This window comes from Haliotis asinina, chromosome 2 (assembly GCF_037392515.1).
Source record: "Haliotis asinina isolate JCU_RB_2024 chromosome 2, JCU_Hal_asi_v2, whole genome shotgun sequence".
NCBI lineage: Eukaryota > Metazoa > Mollusca > Gastropoda > Lepetellida > Haliotidae > Haliotis > Haliotis asinina.
In genome coordinates, this window is record NC_090281.1 from 1,926,780 (window position 1) to 1,944,644 (window position 17,865).

At 41.8% G+C, this 17,865-nt stretch overlaps 2 protein-coding genes across 3 annotated transcripts; both read left to right on the top strand.

Annotated features, from left to right (window-relative positions):
• The first annotated feature begins 954 nt into the window (after window positions 1-954).
• LOC137272182 (galactoside alpha-(1,2)-fucosyltransferase 2-like) lies at window positions 955-9,047 on the top strand. Of its 2 annotated transcripts, none has more exons than XM_067804535.1 (2): window positions 955-1,198; window positions 7,443-9,047. In XM_067804535.1, exon 2 carries the CDS (start codon window positions 7,478-7,480, stop codon window positions 8,582-8,584), a length of 1,107 nt encoding a protein of 368 aa, XP_067660636.1. In that variant the 5' UTR covers window positions 955-1,198; window positions 7,443-7,477; the 3' UTR covers window positions 8,585-9,047. The 2 variants fall into 2 exon arrangements, with proteins under 2 accessions (XP_067660636.1, XP_067660635.1); XM_067804534.1 differs by having other exon boundaries at window positions 955-1,089.
• Window positions 9,048-12,894: 3,847 nt separating this feature from the next.
• On the top strand, window positions 12,895-16,043 carry LOC137272183 (galactoside alpha-(1,2)-fucosyltransferase 2-like). The gene has a single exon (XM_067804536.1). It carries the CDS (start codon window positions 12,918-12,920, stop codon window positions 14,022-14,024), a length of 1,107 nt encoding a protein of 368 aa, XP_067660637.1. The 5' UTR covers window positions 12,895-12,917; the 3' UTR covers window positions 14,025-16,043.
• Window positions 16,044-17,865: the final 1,822 nt, after the last annotated feature.

Consider the following 17,865-nt stretch of genomic DNA (forward strand, 5'->3'; position numbering starts at 1 on the left):
TGGTGGCCACAAAGATTGCTTCCTTTGTACATTTTTAATCATGTTAAGCGTCATGGTGAGAGATATAAGCCATGAGATTGATATTGTATTGTCCCAGTAAACAACTCTAAATAAGACATACAATCTAATGAATGTATACCTTGTTGTAAATAATTATGTGGTCATTTTCACTGGATAACGCGGATTGCACTTGGATGGAAACATCATGCTAAACATAAATTCTACAAACATTAATCGATATGAAGATAGGACACCTTGTTTCGAAATGTAGTCTGTTTTGTTCACTCAAGATGAATATTTACTTTGAAATATTCACTCAAATGTTATAGCATCACTAGAGACATGCACATGTTTGTGATTTTGTCTAACGTTCTAGCCACACACACGAAGTACAAATCATTAACAGTTTCTATGTCTCGGATACCTACCACGTCTGTAGCTTAATATACAAATGACATGAATAGGTGAAATCACTGAAACAGTATTTTTTATAAATCGGACACATGTAAAATTCCAAAGGGTGCACATTTTGTGTGAACAGGTGTATCATATCCTTTCATCCTGGTTCCATCATCCTGATATTGCTAGCATGTTGCTAAAGCGGCGTAAAAGTAAACTCATTCACTCACCCATAGACTTCTACGGTGTATTGCGAACGGTAGAAACACTGCATGCGGGATCGGCAGAAGTCCGTGCACTGACGAGAAACGACCGGACGAGTCCTTTTCCACCCAAGGTGTGTCCGGCTTCACAGTTATAATTCTTGACACAATAAAGACTTCTTATCTTATCTTTTTTCCGTCATCAAAGTAGTATGTTATGGGATAAATAAGCATTCGTAACTTATTATGCATATGGCTGTTACGTTACTTCGTCGCACGCCAGTCTGCACTGACGAGGAACCACCCTTCCGACTGCCAGCCATGTATTGAAGCCGTTGCATCGTGAGACAACCACACACATCATTAACAGTCATACATGACAACAAACGTGAGAAGGTGCACAGCTATCACAACCGCGCATCGCAGACAGTGTAACATTCACAGATGACGACAAGCCACAGCAAGTGCAAGGTTTTCTCAACGAGAAGTAAGTAATTTACAAGCTTTAATATGAGATGGGTAGGAGAATCATGACCCAAGACGCCGGCAAAAGAATGTGGACCAAGTGAGGGATACACACTGACGACTGGCCTTAGGTAGGTACATACATCAGACTGATTTACACCTGGGATTACTAGGTTTTAGATTGATACATCCATCAGACTGATTTACACCTGGGATTGAAGGGTTTTAGATTAATACATACATCAGAGTGATTTACACCTGGGATTAAAGGGTTTTAGGTAGATACATGCATCGGACCACACCTGGGGTTACAGGGTTTTAGGTAGATACATACATCGGGCCGATTCACATCTGGGATTACAGGGCTTTAGGTTATGCAAATACAATAGACTGATTTACACTATTGCTAGGTTTTACACACATCAGGCTGTTTTACACCTGGGATTACAGGGTTTTAGATTAACACATCCATCAGACTGATTTACACCTGGGATTACTCTCTTTTAGGTAGATACATACGTCGGTCTCTTTTACACCTGGTGTCAGTGATTGATTGAGTGAGTTTAGGCTTCCGCCGCCTTTACCAATATTCCAGCAGTATCACGGCTGACAACACCAGAAATAGGCTTCACACATTGTACCTGTGTGTGGAATCGAGCCCAGATCTTTAGCGTGACGAGGGAACGCGTTAATCACTAGGCTACCGCACAGCCCCCAAATGGGATAACTCGGTTTAAGGTAATTTAGGTAGTTGCATACAGGGAGATGGCAGGTAGCTATATATGAGGGGTGTGGTGAGTGATGTATTCGGGGAACCTAAGGTTGAGTTATATGCAGAACTTTTGGGGCAGATAGATATATACTAGCCACATAAATAAAGTGCGCATTGTCAGTATATTCTCCCAGTTGATAAGAGCGATATCAATGTCAAGGGTACATATAAACTTTAATGGAGGGATCATGAGACCATAATAATTTGAGAGAATTTCAGTTGAAAAGTCAATCACAATGACATCACGCGTCCACAAGCGGGACAGGGATCAAACGACCATGTCACACGCTCAATATTGGGTATGTCCATCATCGGCTTTGAGAACAGCAGTGCATCGACATTGCATAGAGCCTATCAAACGTGCAAGGACGACTAGTGGGATTTCACGCCAGATTCTCTCAGGTTCTGTTGCAAGGTTTAGGACGTTATCTGGCGGATGAGGAAGACGGCGAAGACATCGATCCATGTCGCCCAAACATGCTCAGTCAGGGAGAGATCCGGTGACTTTGCAGGCCAAGGCAGTAAGTCAACGTTGTGGTGTTGCAAGAAATCCATAGCAACCCTTGCCGTGTGAGGGCAGGCATTGTGCTGTTGGAATGTTAACCCAGGGTCATGACGTTGCAGAAAAGGAATTGCCATAGGTCGAAGAATCTTATCCCGGTTGCCCACACCAGTTAAGTTACCCGAACGAGCACCAAACGTTTTTTTTGGCGTGCTGTTATTCTATCCCAAGTCACCACGGAACCACCACCGAAGCAATTTCTCTTCAAGACACAGGCCTGTGCATAACGTTCTCCCACGCGTCTATAGGCACGGTGACGTTATTTCTTTGGGAAATTTTAAACCTGAACTCATCTGTAAAAACAACGCCATAGGTCGTATGGCGGGACGTTGTGGTCGAACTGTTATGGGGTGAATACGGCGAAGTCCTGGGATGGTCCGTGCAGTCATCACTGCAGTCTGAAACCTGTGGCGAAGATGGGTCAACCTTATCCATCTGTCCTGTCTAGGCGTTGTTACACGTGGACGTCCAGAAAGTGGCCGGTCAATGACGTAATTTGTGTTATGGTAGCACATAGCAGAAATGATGTTCCGGTGGCAGTGAAAATGTGCAGCAACTTGTCGTTGAGACATTCCCCTACGGACCATCCCAATGGCCTCGTGCCGTTGTGCAGACGTTAGCCTTGTGCAGACGTTAGCCTTGGCAAGCCATGCGTTTCACAGCCGTTTCCTTTCCTTTCCTTTATTCATGTGGATGTAGGCCATCGGCCCAGGGTACAGATACATTTGCAGCCTTCATGCTGCGGTAAAAATATAAACATGACAAGATTTCGTAAGACCATAGGAGTAGCATTACTCATTAGTCGGTTGAATTTACACACGGTTGGATGAGTGAAAACATCAGTGGGAATAAAACGGTTACGTAGGTTTAATTTTTTGAACGATCGCAAAGGCAGGAGTTCAGCTTTCAAAAGTGACAGTATTGTATAGCATTCATTTGCTCTGTTTCTCTATCTCGGAATACACGTGCAACAACGTATTGCACGTCTCAAGGACCAAACCACTGACGTCACGGAAGGTGGCACGTCCATGTATGTTGGATACATGTCACTAATCTCTGAGTTTAAATTTAACAACATATGTCATATTTGGGATTTATCTTTCTTAGCAAAGTACAAATTCTAGTACTTTTTTTATTTGAGTCCCATCCGGGATTCGAACCCGCACCTAGTCGCCAGCACACAAAGTCAGCCGCCTCGCCCGCTCAGCCACCACGACTTCCACAAAAAGGGACTAATTTAGATTTTAATTTTTTGTATGCACAGTTTCTTTATGTTCCTAGTATAAATGGTGAACCTAAGACTAATAAATACGCTTAGAAAATAGGGGAACTGTACTTTCAATGCACGATTGTCGAAATTGGGAGATATATGGGATTGAATCAATGTTGATGCAGTAATAATGGATGTTTTGGAGAATGCATCACCACATAGATTTCATTCAAAGCAAAGCTGTTCGTTCAGTTCGTTCCCCTTGTTAGGTGACTGGAGTATGACATGAAAATTTCAGGTTTCCAATTTTCAGTTAGTAGTGTGTGATATGACCCAGAAAACCCTGACCATGCACAGATGCAAGAAAATTATCGGAGAAAATGGTCTACAGTGATTTATCGACCTGCCTGAAAAAGGTCAAGATTCATAATGACACCCCATGCACGTGTAGGAGGCTCCCACGTTGTGCACGTGCTTTCCATGCATTGTGATAACATGAAATGATGCTGCATACACAAGATGAATGTCACTGTAACGTTCCTCAACTGCTGCTCTTCCTGCCATATATACAGGGGTTTGATGGGGCACATTTATGTACATTGTGAACCTAAGGTTGAAACAACCTTAGATAGATGTGCATGTAGATATTATAAATGGGGAACCTAAGCGTGGAGACACTGGTAAACAAAACAAAACAGTTTGAATTCAGTTCTGTGTTTGGATGTGATGCAGCTTCGAGAGGTGCAGTGTGCATAATGGTGGAGCGGGACCAACAATTACGGTCCTGGTCGTCCCTACTCCCATTCCAACATTCTGTGTACTACGTATATTTACTGAGTTGCATGTAAAATGTGAGTAAAATTGGTTGAATGGTTAATGAGATATGGACTTTGAAGTCAGCATGGGGTCGGGCGTGGAAAGGTATTTTTCATCATTAAGAAAGAGAAACAATCAGTGTCAGGACGAGCCACCCACTTTGACTTACCAAAACAGTGTTAGCTTGAACAGATAAGAGAACCATCATCACATGATGGGTGATGTGTAAGGGACCGTGTCGTGAGGTATGATGATCAACTCCTCTAACGATTGCTCTCAACAGTCCATCTTTAAGTATTTTCAGTTGGATTCGCCATCTTTGATACTGACCAGGTCAATGTTGTATGTTTTCATGGACCATATCAGATCAGTGGCTTGGTTTCTGCTGTTTCCCTCGTATTTGTCCGGCAAACACTGACCCAGTCTAATTATGGTCTCTCTTCTTTTATTGTGACGTGCCGCCGTCGGTGACATTTCGACGGATTTCATTTTGAGGCCTTGCATGGGTCTCTTGATACCTTGCAGGAGTCTGGTGACATCCTGGTTGATGGCATCTGCCACTCTCGGCAAACATGCGGCCTATTCCGTGTTTCTGCTTCAGGGATAAATTAAATCCCGATGTGAGATCAGGCGTTTGGCTAGGGTGTGATTGAATCTCTCGATGATGGCGTGGCTACGGTGAGCTCCACTACGCCTCGTCTCACCTGAACGTTAAGCTTGGCCAACAGCTGCTACACGGCTCCCATGAACTCGATGTCCAGGATTGACTTGCAATATGGTGGGCCAGGACTAGCGAATGCATTTGTAAATGTGTTTCAAAGCTTTGGTGACTTCCAATCTTTGGTCATCAGCGGTTCAGCTTCTTTGTATTGACTGGCGTACTTGTAGGTTTGTGCCTCACCCTGTCGTTTTTGCCATTGACCTTCACGAGGACCTGCATGATCGAATGGGAATCGTCCCGCTGAAGGCTGTGAGATACGACAGGGACTTTGATGGTGTTGGGATCGGTTCTGAGCTTCAGCTCGCATGCATTGAGCAGTGCCTCTGTACCTGCTGGTGACGTGGCAATGATCTCTCTCACATCCGTGTTCTACCATAGTGTATACTACGAGAGGGGTTTCTGAGAGATGCCAATAAGGAGCATATTGCAGTGATCGAGTCTTGAGATAACAAGACACTAAACAAGAACATACTGTGTCACGACTGATAAGGTGATGTATTCTGCCAATGGCCCTCAAATGACTACATCACTACTGGTTGTATCTAGGAGTCGGTTACCAATATAGTCGTGAGATATATAAAACTGTAGAGAGATGTCCATATAGATATATATGGGGAAGCTAAGGTTTAGATATATACAGAGGTTTGATGGGGCAGATGGATGTATGTGGGGAACCTAAGATTGAGACCTATACAGGTGGGGCAGACATATATTCATGAATCTATGGTTGGGATATATTCATGGGTTCGGTGGAGCACATTGATATATACAGGGAACATGTATATGGGGAACCTAAGACTGGGATGTGTAAAGGAGGGGCAGATAGGTGTATATGGAGTAGCTAAGGTTGAGATACACACATGTATTCGGTGGGGCAGATTGATGTTGCAGGGATACTGTACCTGAGAAAATGTGGCCCCTCTTGTTGTGTTTTTATACACTGACTGCCAGACAGCAGGTAATTAGTCTATTTCGTCACTGGACTGGAGCTTGTTGTTATAGCAGTGATGAAACTTGTACCCATTTCACCTTCTTCTTCACCTTCACCTTCACCTTCACAGCTTGACTGTTAACATTCTGGGATACAAGGGAAGTTCTGCAGCAATACCACTGCCGACGACACCAGGAATGAGTTTCATTGATACCCATACTGGGAATCAAACCTGTTCCTTAGGCCTAAGCGCGACGAACGAACGCTTTAAACACAAGACCATCCCCTCCTCACGGTGGGAAAGAATGGTGTATTAACTGCCTCCAAAGTAAACGTTGGCCCTATCACCTGTCTGAACACAGGTGCATGTCACTTACAGGGTGGCTTACTACATACTTGTGTCATCACACTTCACTTCAACAAGTGGCATTAATTGTTGCTAACAAAGTCATAAAGGGCTTTGGGGTTAAGGGATCCATTATTTGTTCACAAATGCATCTCTTAAGACATATTACGTCTGCAGTGTTATCTCTTCTACTGAGAATACAATATTCTACATCCTGTACTTTGAAGTCATTTAAATGCGTTGATTTCTGCGAGTCTTTATGTCTTGCATACGTTGTTGATTAAGACAATGTGAGATGTATTCTCGGTCACATATCCAAACATTATAACGCCATGGAAACATTCAAAACAATTTCACAGTCTGGTCAGGTTTGGCTTAACACCTCTACCATCAGCATGTTCATGTTTGACTGCTGAAAGTATGCAGATTCTGACAACACCATCAACAACATGTTAGTGTTTGACTGCTGAAAATAAAAACTCTGACACCATCAACAGAATCTTGCGTTTGATTTCTAAAAGTGTAATCTCAATAGCATGTTAATACAATTATCTCACATGGGGATGTTTTATTATCTCACATGGGGATGTTTGTCAGTCACAATGTCTACACCGGTTATGTCTCATGAGGATATTTGTCACACACACTCTTCTACTCTGGTTATCGCCCACTTGGATGTTTGTCAGACACCATATCTGGTCCAGTTATCTGTCATGTAGGTGATTGTCAGACACAATTTTCCCATTGGCTTTTTCTGCATTGACTGACTCCCATGTGGATGTTTGTCAGATATAACAGCGTTCCATTGCTGTTCATGTGCAGGGACCACTGAGAAATATGAGCGTACGATATCCCAGTCAGGCTGTGTTGCACTACATATGGGACAGTTGGACAGACTCGTAGTGAAAGGTTCGTTTTGAATTAAATTCTCCATATTGACTCAAAATCCTAATAAAACGCACCTGTTTCAAGATGAAAGAAGCCAATGTCTGCAGGAATTCCCCATGTCTATTTCAGATGTCCTGTCGCTGCTTGTATTCTGCGGATTCACGATGTTCATGGCGTACCAGTGGAGGAGTGAGCTGCGGGTCTTCCACATTTACATCAACGGATCGTCCTTGACATTCACACCACCCCCTCCTGCAATGTTAAGCACGGATCAGATTGCGAAAACAGCGACCATAGCCCCTACCAGACTACTGGCTTCACCAGTCTTTCCCACTGGAAACATCCACACAACAACGTCCACTCAGCCAGTGTTAACCACTTCACGGCCAGTGCAGGCAGTGTGCAAAAACCACTTCCGGGAAGAGTATCTGAAGAAGCAGAACTACTTGTGCTCAAGGCCATTAGGAAGATTAGGCAACGTGATGTTTGTGTATGCATCCTCTTATGGAATAGCAACCTACAATAACAGAACACTCATTATGGACACAGGCTTTATGTTGACTAACTATTTTAATCTTAACGTCCAGTTAGTGGACGATTTTGAATGTGTTATCAAAGGGACAAAAGGACTGGGTCCAAGACAGGCTTGTGCATTCGATGAAAGCCTCATGCACATAGCCAAAGGAGAGAATGTATGCCTTGGAAGCTATTTACAGTCCTACAAGTATTTCGAGCATGTTCAGGACCCAATCAAGAAACAATTCACCTTCAAGAAGGACATCAATGACAAAGCAGTTGACATTATAAATGGTGCTATAAACACGTTCCATAAACGTAATGCGACTGTGAAGGACACCCGCCCAGTGTTGGTGGGCGTCCATGTGAGACGGGGCGATATGGTTAAACATAAATTTGGTTATGCAGTTGCAACGCCAGACTACTTAGGAAATGCCTCCAAGTATTACCGAGACAAATACCCCAACACGTTGTTCATTGTGTGTTCGAATGGTATGACGTGGACCAAGAAGCATTTTGTTGGTGATGACGTTTTCTACGTAGAAGGCAACACGTTTGACGTTGACTTGGCGGTGTTGGTGAACTGTGATCACAGTTTGACTACTGTGGGATCGTTTAGCTGGTGGGCGGGGTTCCTGGCAGGAGGAGAGGTTGTGTATTATCAGTGGCCAGCCGTGGAGAAGTCTGGACTCCGGAGACACTTCTCGGCCGACTACACTGACTTCTTCCCACCCAGGTGGATCGGGATGAAGTGACTGTCCTTAGGTAGTCTGTGACGGTAGTCTCTGTCCTAATTCACTGACGTACCGGAATGCTAACATATGAGAAGGCTGTGAATAGTATGATTATATTCTCCATTCGCACATATGTACCCGCAATATAATTGTGATAGGATGGGGTTTTCCCAGTTGTGTTATTTCTGGTCTCCATGTACGATAGGGACATCGGTGTCCACACGTGGTGTAATATGTACTGTTGTTGTAATACGTACTGTTGTTGTAATACGTACTGTTGTTGTAATACGTACTAAATGGCCAGAAAGAGCTTCTGATCGATTCTCCGCATGGGTACAAAGCGTGAGCACATTTCGTATGACTTTTCGCAAAAAGCGTCAGAAAGCCATGAACCGTATAAAATGTGAATCGTTGCAATGAAGCGACAATAACTATGGGCTACAACACTGGACCAAACCGAACTGAAATAAAGGCTATGATCGGATGTCGTATGTTTGGAGATATTTCCCACCCTTGGGCATGTATGTTATACACTCGCTATACCAATGAAGGATACGTTCACCGTGTATATCCGTGTGCACAGGCACCGTGTCCATGTGGGCTATTACTGTTTCAGGTATTTCCATGCAGGAATTAAAAAGGAAACACCTCGGCAAATACGAGGGGATGTCAATAAGTTTTGAGCCTTGAGCATTTTTCATACCCAGGTCTCACAGCCTATGGTACGACATTAAACCTTGGGGTGTAGCTGACGTAATATATACGTTTTGGTATCCTACTCTCAGAAGTTATTAAACAAGCTCACATTGACAGAAAGAGACCCCCTCACGGCAGTGAAAATGAATAGAATTGAGTATAGAACAGTAATTACGTTTTTAGTTCTTGAAGGAAACTCGGCGAAGAACATTGAAGAAAGGCTTTCAACAGTTTATGGGAAGTCTTCCCCTTCATCTGCTACCATCAAACGATGGGTCAGTGAATTTAAGCATGGTAGAGAGAGTCTTGAAGATGACCCCAGTCCAGGTAGCCCAACAGCAAAATCGTCGAATCACACTCCACGAGTTAGAGGAGACCACAGGCATATCACACGGATCCATCGAGACAATTCTTCATGAACATCTCGTCATGTCTAAGGTGTGCGCAAAGATGGGTGCCAAGAATGCTTACAGATGAAATACAGTAAACATGGGTCACCATAAGCAACGCCACGCTAACCAGATACAACAAGAATCAATAAGATTTTCACTTTAGGTTAGTAACCTGTGATGAAACCTGGATCCACCACTATGATCCTGAGAGCAAACAAGAATCCATGGAATGGAGACATGTCACTTCTCCCAGGACCGAAAAGTTCAAGGCCTCCAGATCAGTGCAGAAAGTAATGGCGACAGTCTTCTAGGATAGCAAAGGCGTCATCCACATAGATTACTTACCAAAAGGAAGAACAATGAATAGGGAATATTACGCTAACTTGTTGAGGCAAGTGCGACAGTCAATCAAGGAGAAGCGCTGGGGCAAGATCAGACGTTGTATTCTTCTACATCAAGACAATGCTCCAGGACACACCTCTTGCGTTACAGCCGCTGCTGTCTAGGAATGCGGGTACGAAACCTTGCCGCATCCTCCCTACTCTCCAGACCTGGCACCAAGTGGTTACCATCTGTTTCCAGATCTCAAGAGACACTTGCATAGTCGTAGATTTCAGGATGATAATGAGCTTATTGCTGCTACTGAGGCTTGGTTTGAGGACCAAAATGGCGCCTTCTACAGAGATGGCATCAGCGCCTGGCAGAAAAGATGGAACAAGTGTCTTGACTCACAAGGGGACTATGTTGAAAAATAAATGTGGTTCATACCAATATTTTGTGGTTTTCTAAGCAAGGCTCAAAACTTATTGACATCCCCTCGTATGTCATCATAGAGTATTGCCAATGCGTTTCGTTTAATTTGGATGAGTGTTTGAATTTCCAATTTCGTTCTAAGTTTATGGAGTTGGAGCCATGGACTTTTCCTTTGGCGGGAATACATCTAAACTAATAAATTGCTTCAGAGTTAAGATATGTATCCATCATAAAGGATATCAAGGGTCTGTACACAGCTTAGATATGTATGCATAATCCTGGATATCAAGAGTCTGTACACAGCTTATATATATATCCATCACAAAGGATATCAAGGGTCTGTAGACAGCTTATATATATATCCATCACAAAGGATATCATGGGTCTGTACACGGCTTATATATATCCATCACAAAGGATATCATGGGTCTGTACACAGCTTATATATATCCATCACAAAGGATATCATGGGTCTGTACACAGCTTATATATATATATCCATCAAAAAGGATATCATGGGTCTGTACACAGCTTGTATATACATATCCATCACAAAGGATATCATGGGTCTGTACACAGCTTATATATATCCATCACAAAGGATATCATGGGTCTGTACACAGCTTAGATATGTATGCATAATCCTGGATATCAAGGGTCTGTACACAGCTTATATATATATATCCATCACAAAGGATATCAAGGGTCTGTACACAGCTTAGATATGTATGCATAATCCTGGATATCAAGAGTCTGTACACAGCTTATATATATATCCATCACAAAGGATATCAAGGGTCTGTACACAGCTTACATATATATATATATATATATCCATCACAAAGGATATCAAGGGTCTGTACACAGCTTAGATATGTATGCATAATCCTGGATATCAAGGGTCTGTACACAGCTTACATATATATATATATATCCATCACAAAGGATATCATGGGTCTGTACACAGCTTATATATATATATATCCATCAAAAAGGATATCATGGGTCTGTACACAGCTTATATATACATATCCATCACAAAGGATATCATGGGTCTGTACACAGCTTATATATATCCATCACAAAGGATATCATGGGTCTGTACACAGCTTATATATATATCCATCACAAAGGATATCAAGGGTCTGTACACAGCTTATATATATATCCATCACAAAGGATATCACGGGTCTGTACAAAGCTAAGATACGCATATATGCATCATCCTGGATATCAGTCGCCTGCATAAGCTAATATATGTACGTATCACACATGATATTGATGGTGTTTCATAGCTTATATCTGTGTGTATTATATCGGATATAAAGGGTCTTCACAGAACTTAGATATATATGTATTTTACCAGATATAACGGGTGTTTACACCGCATAAGCATGTATGCATCACCAAGTCTCTGTACATAGCCTACATATGTATGTATCATACGGGATATCAAAGGTCTGAAGACAGCTTAAATATGCTTGTATTATACGGGATTTAAGGGTCTATGCATAGGTGAGTGAGTGAGTTTAGTTTTACTCCGCACTCCGCAATATTCCAGCTATATGGCGGCGGTTTGTAAATAATTGAGTCTGGACAAGACAATCCAATCATCAACAACATGAGCATCGATCTGTGCAATTGGGAACCGATGACATGTGTCAACCAAGTCAGCGAGCCTGACCACTCGATCCCGTTAGTCGCCTCTTACGACAAGCATAGTCGCCTTTTGTGGCAAGCATGAGTTGCTGAAAGCTTATTCTACCCCGGGACCTTCACGGGTCTATGCACAGGTAAGACATGCATGTATCATGCTGGATATCAAGGGTCTGTATTGCGCTTAAGCATGTACGTATGATAATCGATATCAAGGGTCTGTGCTCAACTAAGCTAGAGATTTGTTATACCGGATATCAAGGGTGTTGACACATCTAAGATACATATGCATAACAACGGATATGAAGAATCTGTACACTGCAATGACATATATGAAGCATAACGAATATCGAGTGTGTACACACCTACTTAGCCTATCTCCCATGTCTGCGCTTTTCAGGCCCATTTTTTCCACTCTGGTTATCTCCCACGTGCATGGTTGCCAGACACAATTTTCTGCACCGGTTATCTCTCATTTGGAGGTTTTTCAGACACGGTGTCAACTATGATTATCTCCCATCTGGATGTTTGTCAGGCACAATGGCGCACCATTGCTTTTCATGTGCACAGTTGGACAGATACATTGTGAAAGGGTTCGTTCTGATTCAAATACTCCATACTGAAGCAGACTGGGAAGTCTGGTGTGTGTAGTATTACTAGAAACAATGCTCCCACACTCAATCTGGGCTACTATCATAATCGATATCTGTTCCAACTCCAACTGACTTCACACACAAACTGGCAGGGCACGCCCGCCTTGTGTTTAAACGCACCTGTTTCAAGATGATATACGCCAATGTCTGCAGGAATTCCTCATGTCTGTTTCAGATGTCCTGCTTGTATTCTGCGGATTCACGATGTTCATGGCGTACCAGTGGAGGAGTGAGCTGCGGGTCTTCCACATTTACATCAACGGATCGTCCTTGACATTCACTCCACACCTTCTTGCAATGTTAAGCGAGGATCAGATTTCGAAAAGAGTGACCATTGTCTCTACCAGACTACCGGCTTCACCAGTCTTTCCCACTGGAAACATCCACACAACAACGTCCACTCAGCCAGTGTTAACCACTTCATGGCCAGTGCAGGCAGTGTGCAAAAACCACTTCCGGGAAGAGTATCGGAAGAAGCAGAACTACTTGTGCTCAAGGCCATTAGGAAGATTAGGCAACGTGATGTTTGTGTATGCATCCTCTTATGGAATAGCAACCTACAATAACAGAACACTCATTATGGACACAGGCTTTATGTTGACTAACTATTTTAATCTTAATGTCCAGTTAGTGGATGATTTTGAATGTGTTATCAAAGGGACAAAAGGACTTGATGCGCGTCATGATTGTGCATTCGATGAGAGCCTCATGCACATAGCCAAAGGAGAGAATGTATGCTTTCAAAGCTATTTACAGTCTTACAAGTATTTCGAGCATGTTCAGGACTCAATCAAGAAACAATTCACCTTCAAGAAGGACATCAATGACAAAGCAGTTGACATTATAAATGGTGCTATAAACACGTTCCATAAACGTAATGCGACTGTGAAGGACACCCGCCCAGTGTTGGTGGGCGTCCATGTGAGACGGGGCGATATGGTTAAAAATTCATTTGGTTATGCAGTTGCAACGCCAGAATACTTAGGAAATGCCTCCAAGTATTACCGAGACAAATACCCCAACACGTTGTTCATTGTGTGTTCGAATGGTATGACGTGGACCAAGAAGCATTTTGTTGGCGATGACGTGTTTTACGTAGAAGGCAACACGTTTGACGTTGACTTGGCGGTGTTGGTGAACTGTGACCACAGTTTGACTACTGTGGGATCGTTTAGCTGGTGGGCGGGGTTCCTGGCAGGAGGAGAGGTTGTGTATTATCAGTGGCCAGCCGTGGAGAAGTCTGGACTCCGGAGACACTTCTCGGCCGACTACACTGACTTCTTCCCACCCAGGTGGATCGGGATGAAGTGACTGTCCTTAGGTAATCTGTGACGGTAGTCTCTGTCCTAATTCACTGACGTACCGGAATGCTAACATATGAGAAGGCTGTGAATAGTATGATTATATTCTCAATTCGCACATATGTACCCGCAATATAATTGTGATAGGATGGGGTTTTCCCAGTTGTGTTATTTCTGGTCTCCATGTACGATAGGGACATCGGTGTCCACCCAGGTGGATCGGGATGAAGTGACCACGTGGTATCTTTCATATGTCCCTTTCCTTTTTCAGTATATTGAGTCACATGTGCATTATTTTGAAACAAACACACAGGTGGAGCTTGAACATGCAGAGACCAGATCGGTGGTTTATTGCCATGCCTTTCAAACCTTGGAATCAGGGAATTTCGTGTAATGCCAATGTTCCGAATGCGTATGTCTTCTCAATAAACAAGGCAAAGAAAAAAACTGATACCTACAGTCTGTGGTGCTTTCTCAAATATTGCTATCATTTCATGAAAAAAGAGATAATAGTTGCATTCCAGATGTCGGAAACAATGTCCTTTCTTTCTACCTTGAGATCTGTTGTAGCTGGCTCGTCGTTATGCTCCGCAACCATCTCTCCAGTCAAGGGCTATGCATGCTGTATGTGGTACAATACATCAAAACATTCCAGTGGTTTGTAGTATAAACACGCGTTTCTTTGTAAAAGTGTAATCATTCTTTGTAAAAACTCTTTAACTGAGTAGTGTTCCATGTTAGCACAAAGAACATCAATAAGTAATGCCCCATGTTAATATACGGTAGGCAGGTAACAAGTAGTTTAAGAGACATCATTAATCACAATACGCAGGAAGGCAAAGAGCACGTGGAAAACCCCTTGATACGGGCTTGACGTTTTCCAGGTTTTCTCTTTTTTCTATATATGAAGGCTGTGAATGAGACAGGCCTTTGTACCACATGAAAAATGAGATGTTCCCGGGATAACATCTTTTTGGACGTTTGTGGAACGTGTATATTCTTGTTCCTTCATAGGAAAAATGATGAGTCAACTCTGACACTTTATGCAAAGAAGATGCTTTCATAATCTGCCATGTTCGTCCAGCTTGTATTCTGATGTTTTGTGCAAGATTGATGAACGTGTCTTCAAATTTCAAAGAATGCTGAAATTGGATGCTGTTGAAAAGTAGAGAGTGTTAGGATTGTTAGTAGTTCAATATTTGAAATATTCAAAAGAGTTTTTGCTTGTTTTTCAAACCTTACCGATCGTGTGGAGTATAACTATCCATAAAGCCATAGTCATATTTTAATATATCCGGCGCGAATGAGTCATGTTAGGATAATGTAGTGTCCAACATGGAGGTGAGATGTGTGCGTTATGAAGTCACCGATTTGAAAATATTAAGGTTTGCTTGAAACGATTTATGTCGCATTTACCTCATCTTAATCTGTTCTGTCTGTTGAAGTGAAAGAGGTAATATTTGTTTGAAAATTCATTATTTCAGAACTGTGACACAAAGGCAGTATTCAACATATGTACATGTATATATGTTCATGGAATCCATTTAAAGAACGGACACATTTGAAAGCTAAATTTTGAAATAACTGTGTAGATTATAGTTCAAGTGTCGACTTCTAAAACTGTTTTTGTCTCCAAACATTTGTATTTAGTGAACATCCAAAAAAACCAAAAGATGTAGTTTCAAATTATACTAGGGATATGGTTCTTGGCTCAGAACAGAAGTACCTTTTGAAGATCTCGACTGCAACTCATTGTTGATATTCACGACAATTATTTGTTTTTTTCATCACCAAAATATTCTCCACTACGGTAAAGAAGGTGAAAATGATACCTTTACTAGCTTCTGTGTAAAACTAATCCGTGTATTGAAGAATCGCTTTCGCCGTAACGTACATTGCTTAGCTACACTTTTGGAAACTCGAAACATTAGTCACAAAATAATGTATTGTAAGAAAAGGTTACTTGACAACTCTTTTCGTATATTATGTATGTAATATTCCAGTCTGAAATAAACTTATGGTTAATGCATATTCATTAACTTTATTTGTGACTTTTTACATGGTTAAACGCGCCCATTTAGAGTGTACATTACATGCGTGTATGAGACGAATGAATTGTCCATGTGAACACTATTGCCCATGTTTATATAATGAGACAGGAATTTGTATAATGAGACAGGAATATGTCTGGAGACTACAACTGTGTATATGTATGTACAAGACAGACAGTTGTGTATTGTATATACAAGACAGACAATTGTGTATATGTATATACAAGACAGACAATTGTGTATATGTATATACAAGACAGACAATTGTGTATATGTATACATGTATTCGAGAAAGAATATTGTTCATGTGTATATATGGGAGACGTACAACTGCGGTGCTTATTGACTTCTTCTTTTCTCCGACGTCATTTATATTGAGCATGTTAAACATTTTGTTGCACGTTGTTGTGGACGTATTAGCATGGTAATGCTGCAAGACGAAGTCAATGCCAACTCATTATTCTCACGGACCACCCCACGAGTCTTTTACGAATACACCCATTGGAAAGCAGTTCTTTATGCCTTCACCATGCTCTAACTCTGCCATCGGCTGTCGAAACATAGCATCGGCTTTCATGAGGAAAACGCACTGTCCTCTATTGTCGATAACGCCATTTTCGATGCCGAGTTCGTAGTCATCGCAGCAGGTTTGAAGGGTGATGAGCGATGAGGACAGGACTACGATATGGTCTGTGACAGCAGAGATTTCTTCCGCGCAAACGTCGACGCACTGTATCGGCACTGATAGACATCCCCTCCGGTGTGTGAGTCCGGTGTGCTCTTTCCGTCGCTCTGGGGATGTGACCCTGCAGATGGTGGCGCACCATCTGTCGGTCTTGACTTTATGATGTTACTGAAGGTCGCCGAATGCATGGACGATCGTGGATGCTGTTAGTGACCATATGCCACTCCTGCAGTCGGTAGATTATCCTAACATGAGCATTAAAATGATTGGCAAATTGGCCAACTTACAATCGTCCCAAGACTTGGTCCCTCTGATCACTCGTAATTCGTGCAATGGGGATTTTGTTAAAACAAAAATGATTTCAGGCAAATATAGGACTTTTATTGGTAGGGATGTAGCGGTATGCACGTGCTTTTTCATTCTCATACGGAAACGTTTTACCACTTTTTCCTTTTTTTTTTAGGTCACACTAATGTTGGTAATTACTATCAATCTGGAATTTAGAAATCATAATAAAAAACACTATTCTATTTTTGAAAAGCTGTTTTTTGTGCTGTTCAGTATATATGATGTACAGATCTATTTACAGAATAATTTATACAAAGAAAGAACTACTGTGGCTGAAGCTAGTTGACACTGATACATGTATTTTTTGTAAATATAAATCAGAAGACAATGCATATATCTTTACTGTGATTTAGTTCAACCCTCTTGGCAAAATGTAAAATACTAAATCCCCACACCCAGCGTAATATCTCGTTTACAAAATGGTCATCATATCTGGAGTGTGCTCAAACAATAAAATACTATATCATTTTATACTTCTAGTTAAAAGATTCATTTATGTTTCAAGTATTAAACAACACGCGTTTTCCTTTGATGGATTTCTTAGGTTAGAAACAGATGTATGTATAGTCTGGTTCATAATTATTGAGAATTTTTCTTCTTACTTTGAGCTATCCTTACACCTCAACTGATTCACTGATACTTAAAACTAAGTAATGGTATAAGGGAGGTAACTCATCTTGGTCTACCGAGTATAGTACAATTAGAGTTACTTCCTCTGAATTTGTAGCAGACGTCATTTTCCTCAGCACTGTCAACAATGTCTGCTG

Coding starts and splice junctions, on each gene's coding strand:
- LOC137272182 (XM_067804534.1), top strand. CDS start 1,047: ATGACGACAAGCCACAGCAAGTGCAAGGTTTTCTCAACGAGAA. Junction 1,090..7,442: donor CAAGGTTTTCTCAACGAGAA/GTAAGTAATTTA, acceptor TGTCTATTTCAG/ATGTCCTGTCGCTGCTTGTA.
- LOC137272183 (XM_067804536.1), top strand. CDS start 12,918: ATGTTCATGGCGTACCAGTGGAGGAGTGAGCTGCGGGTCTTCCACATT.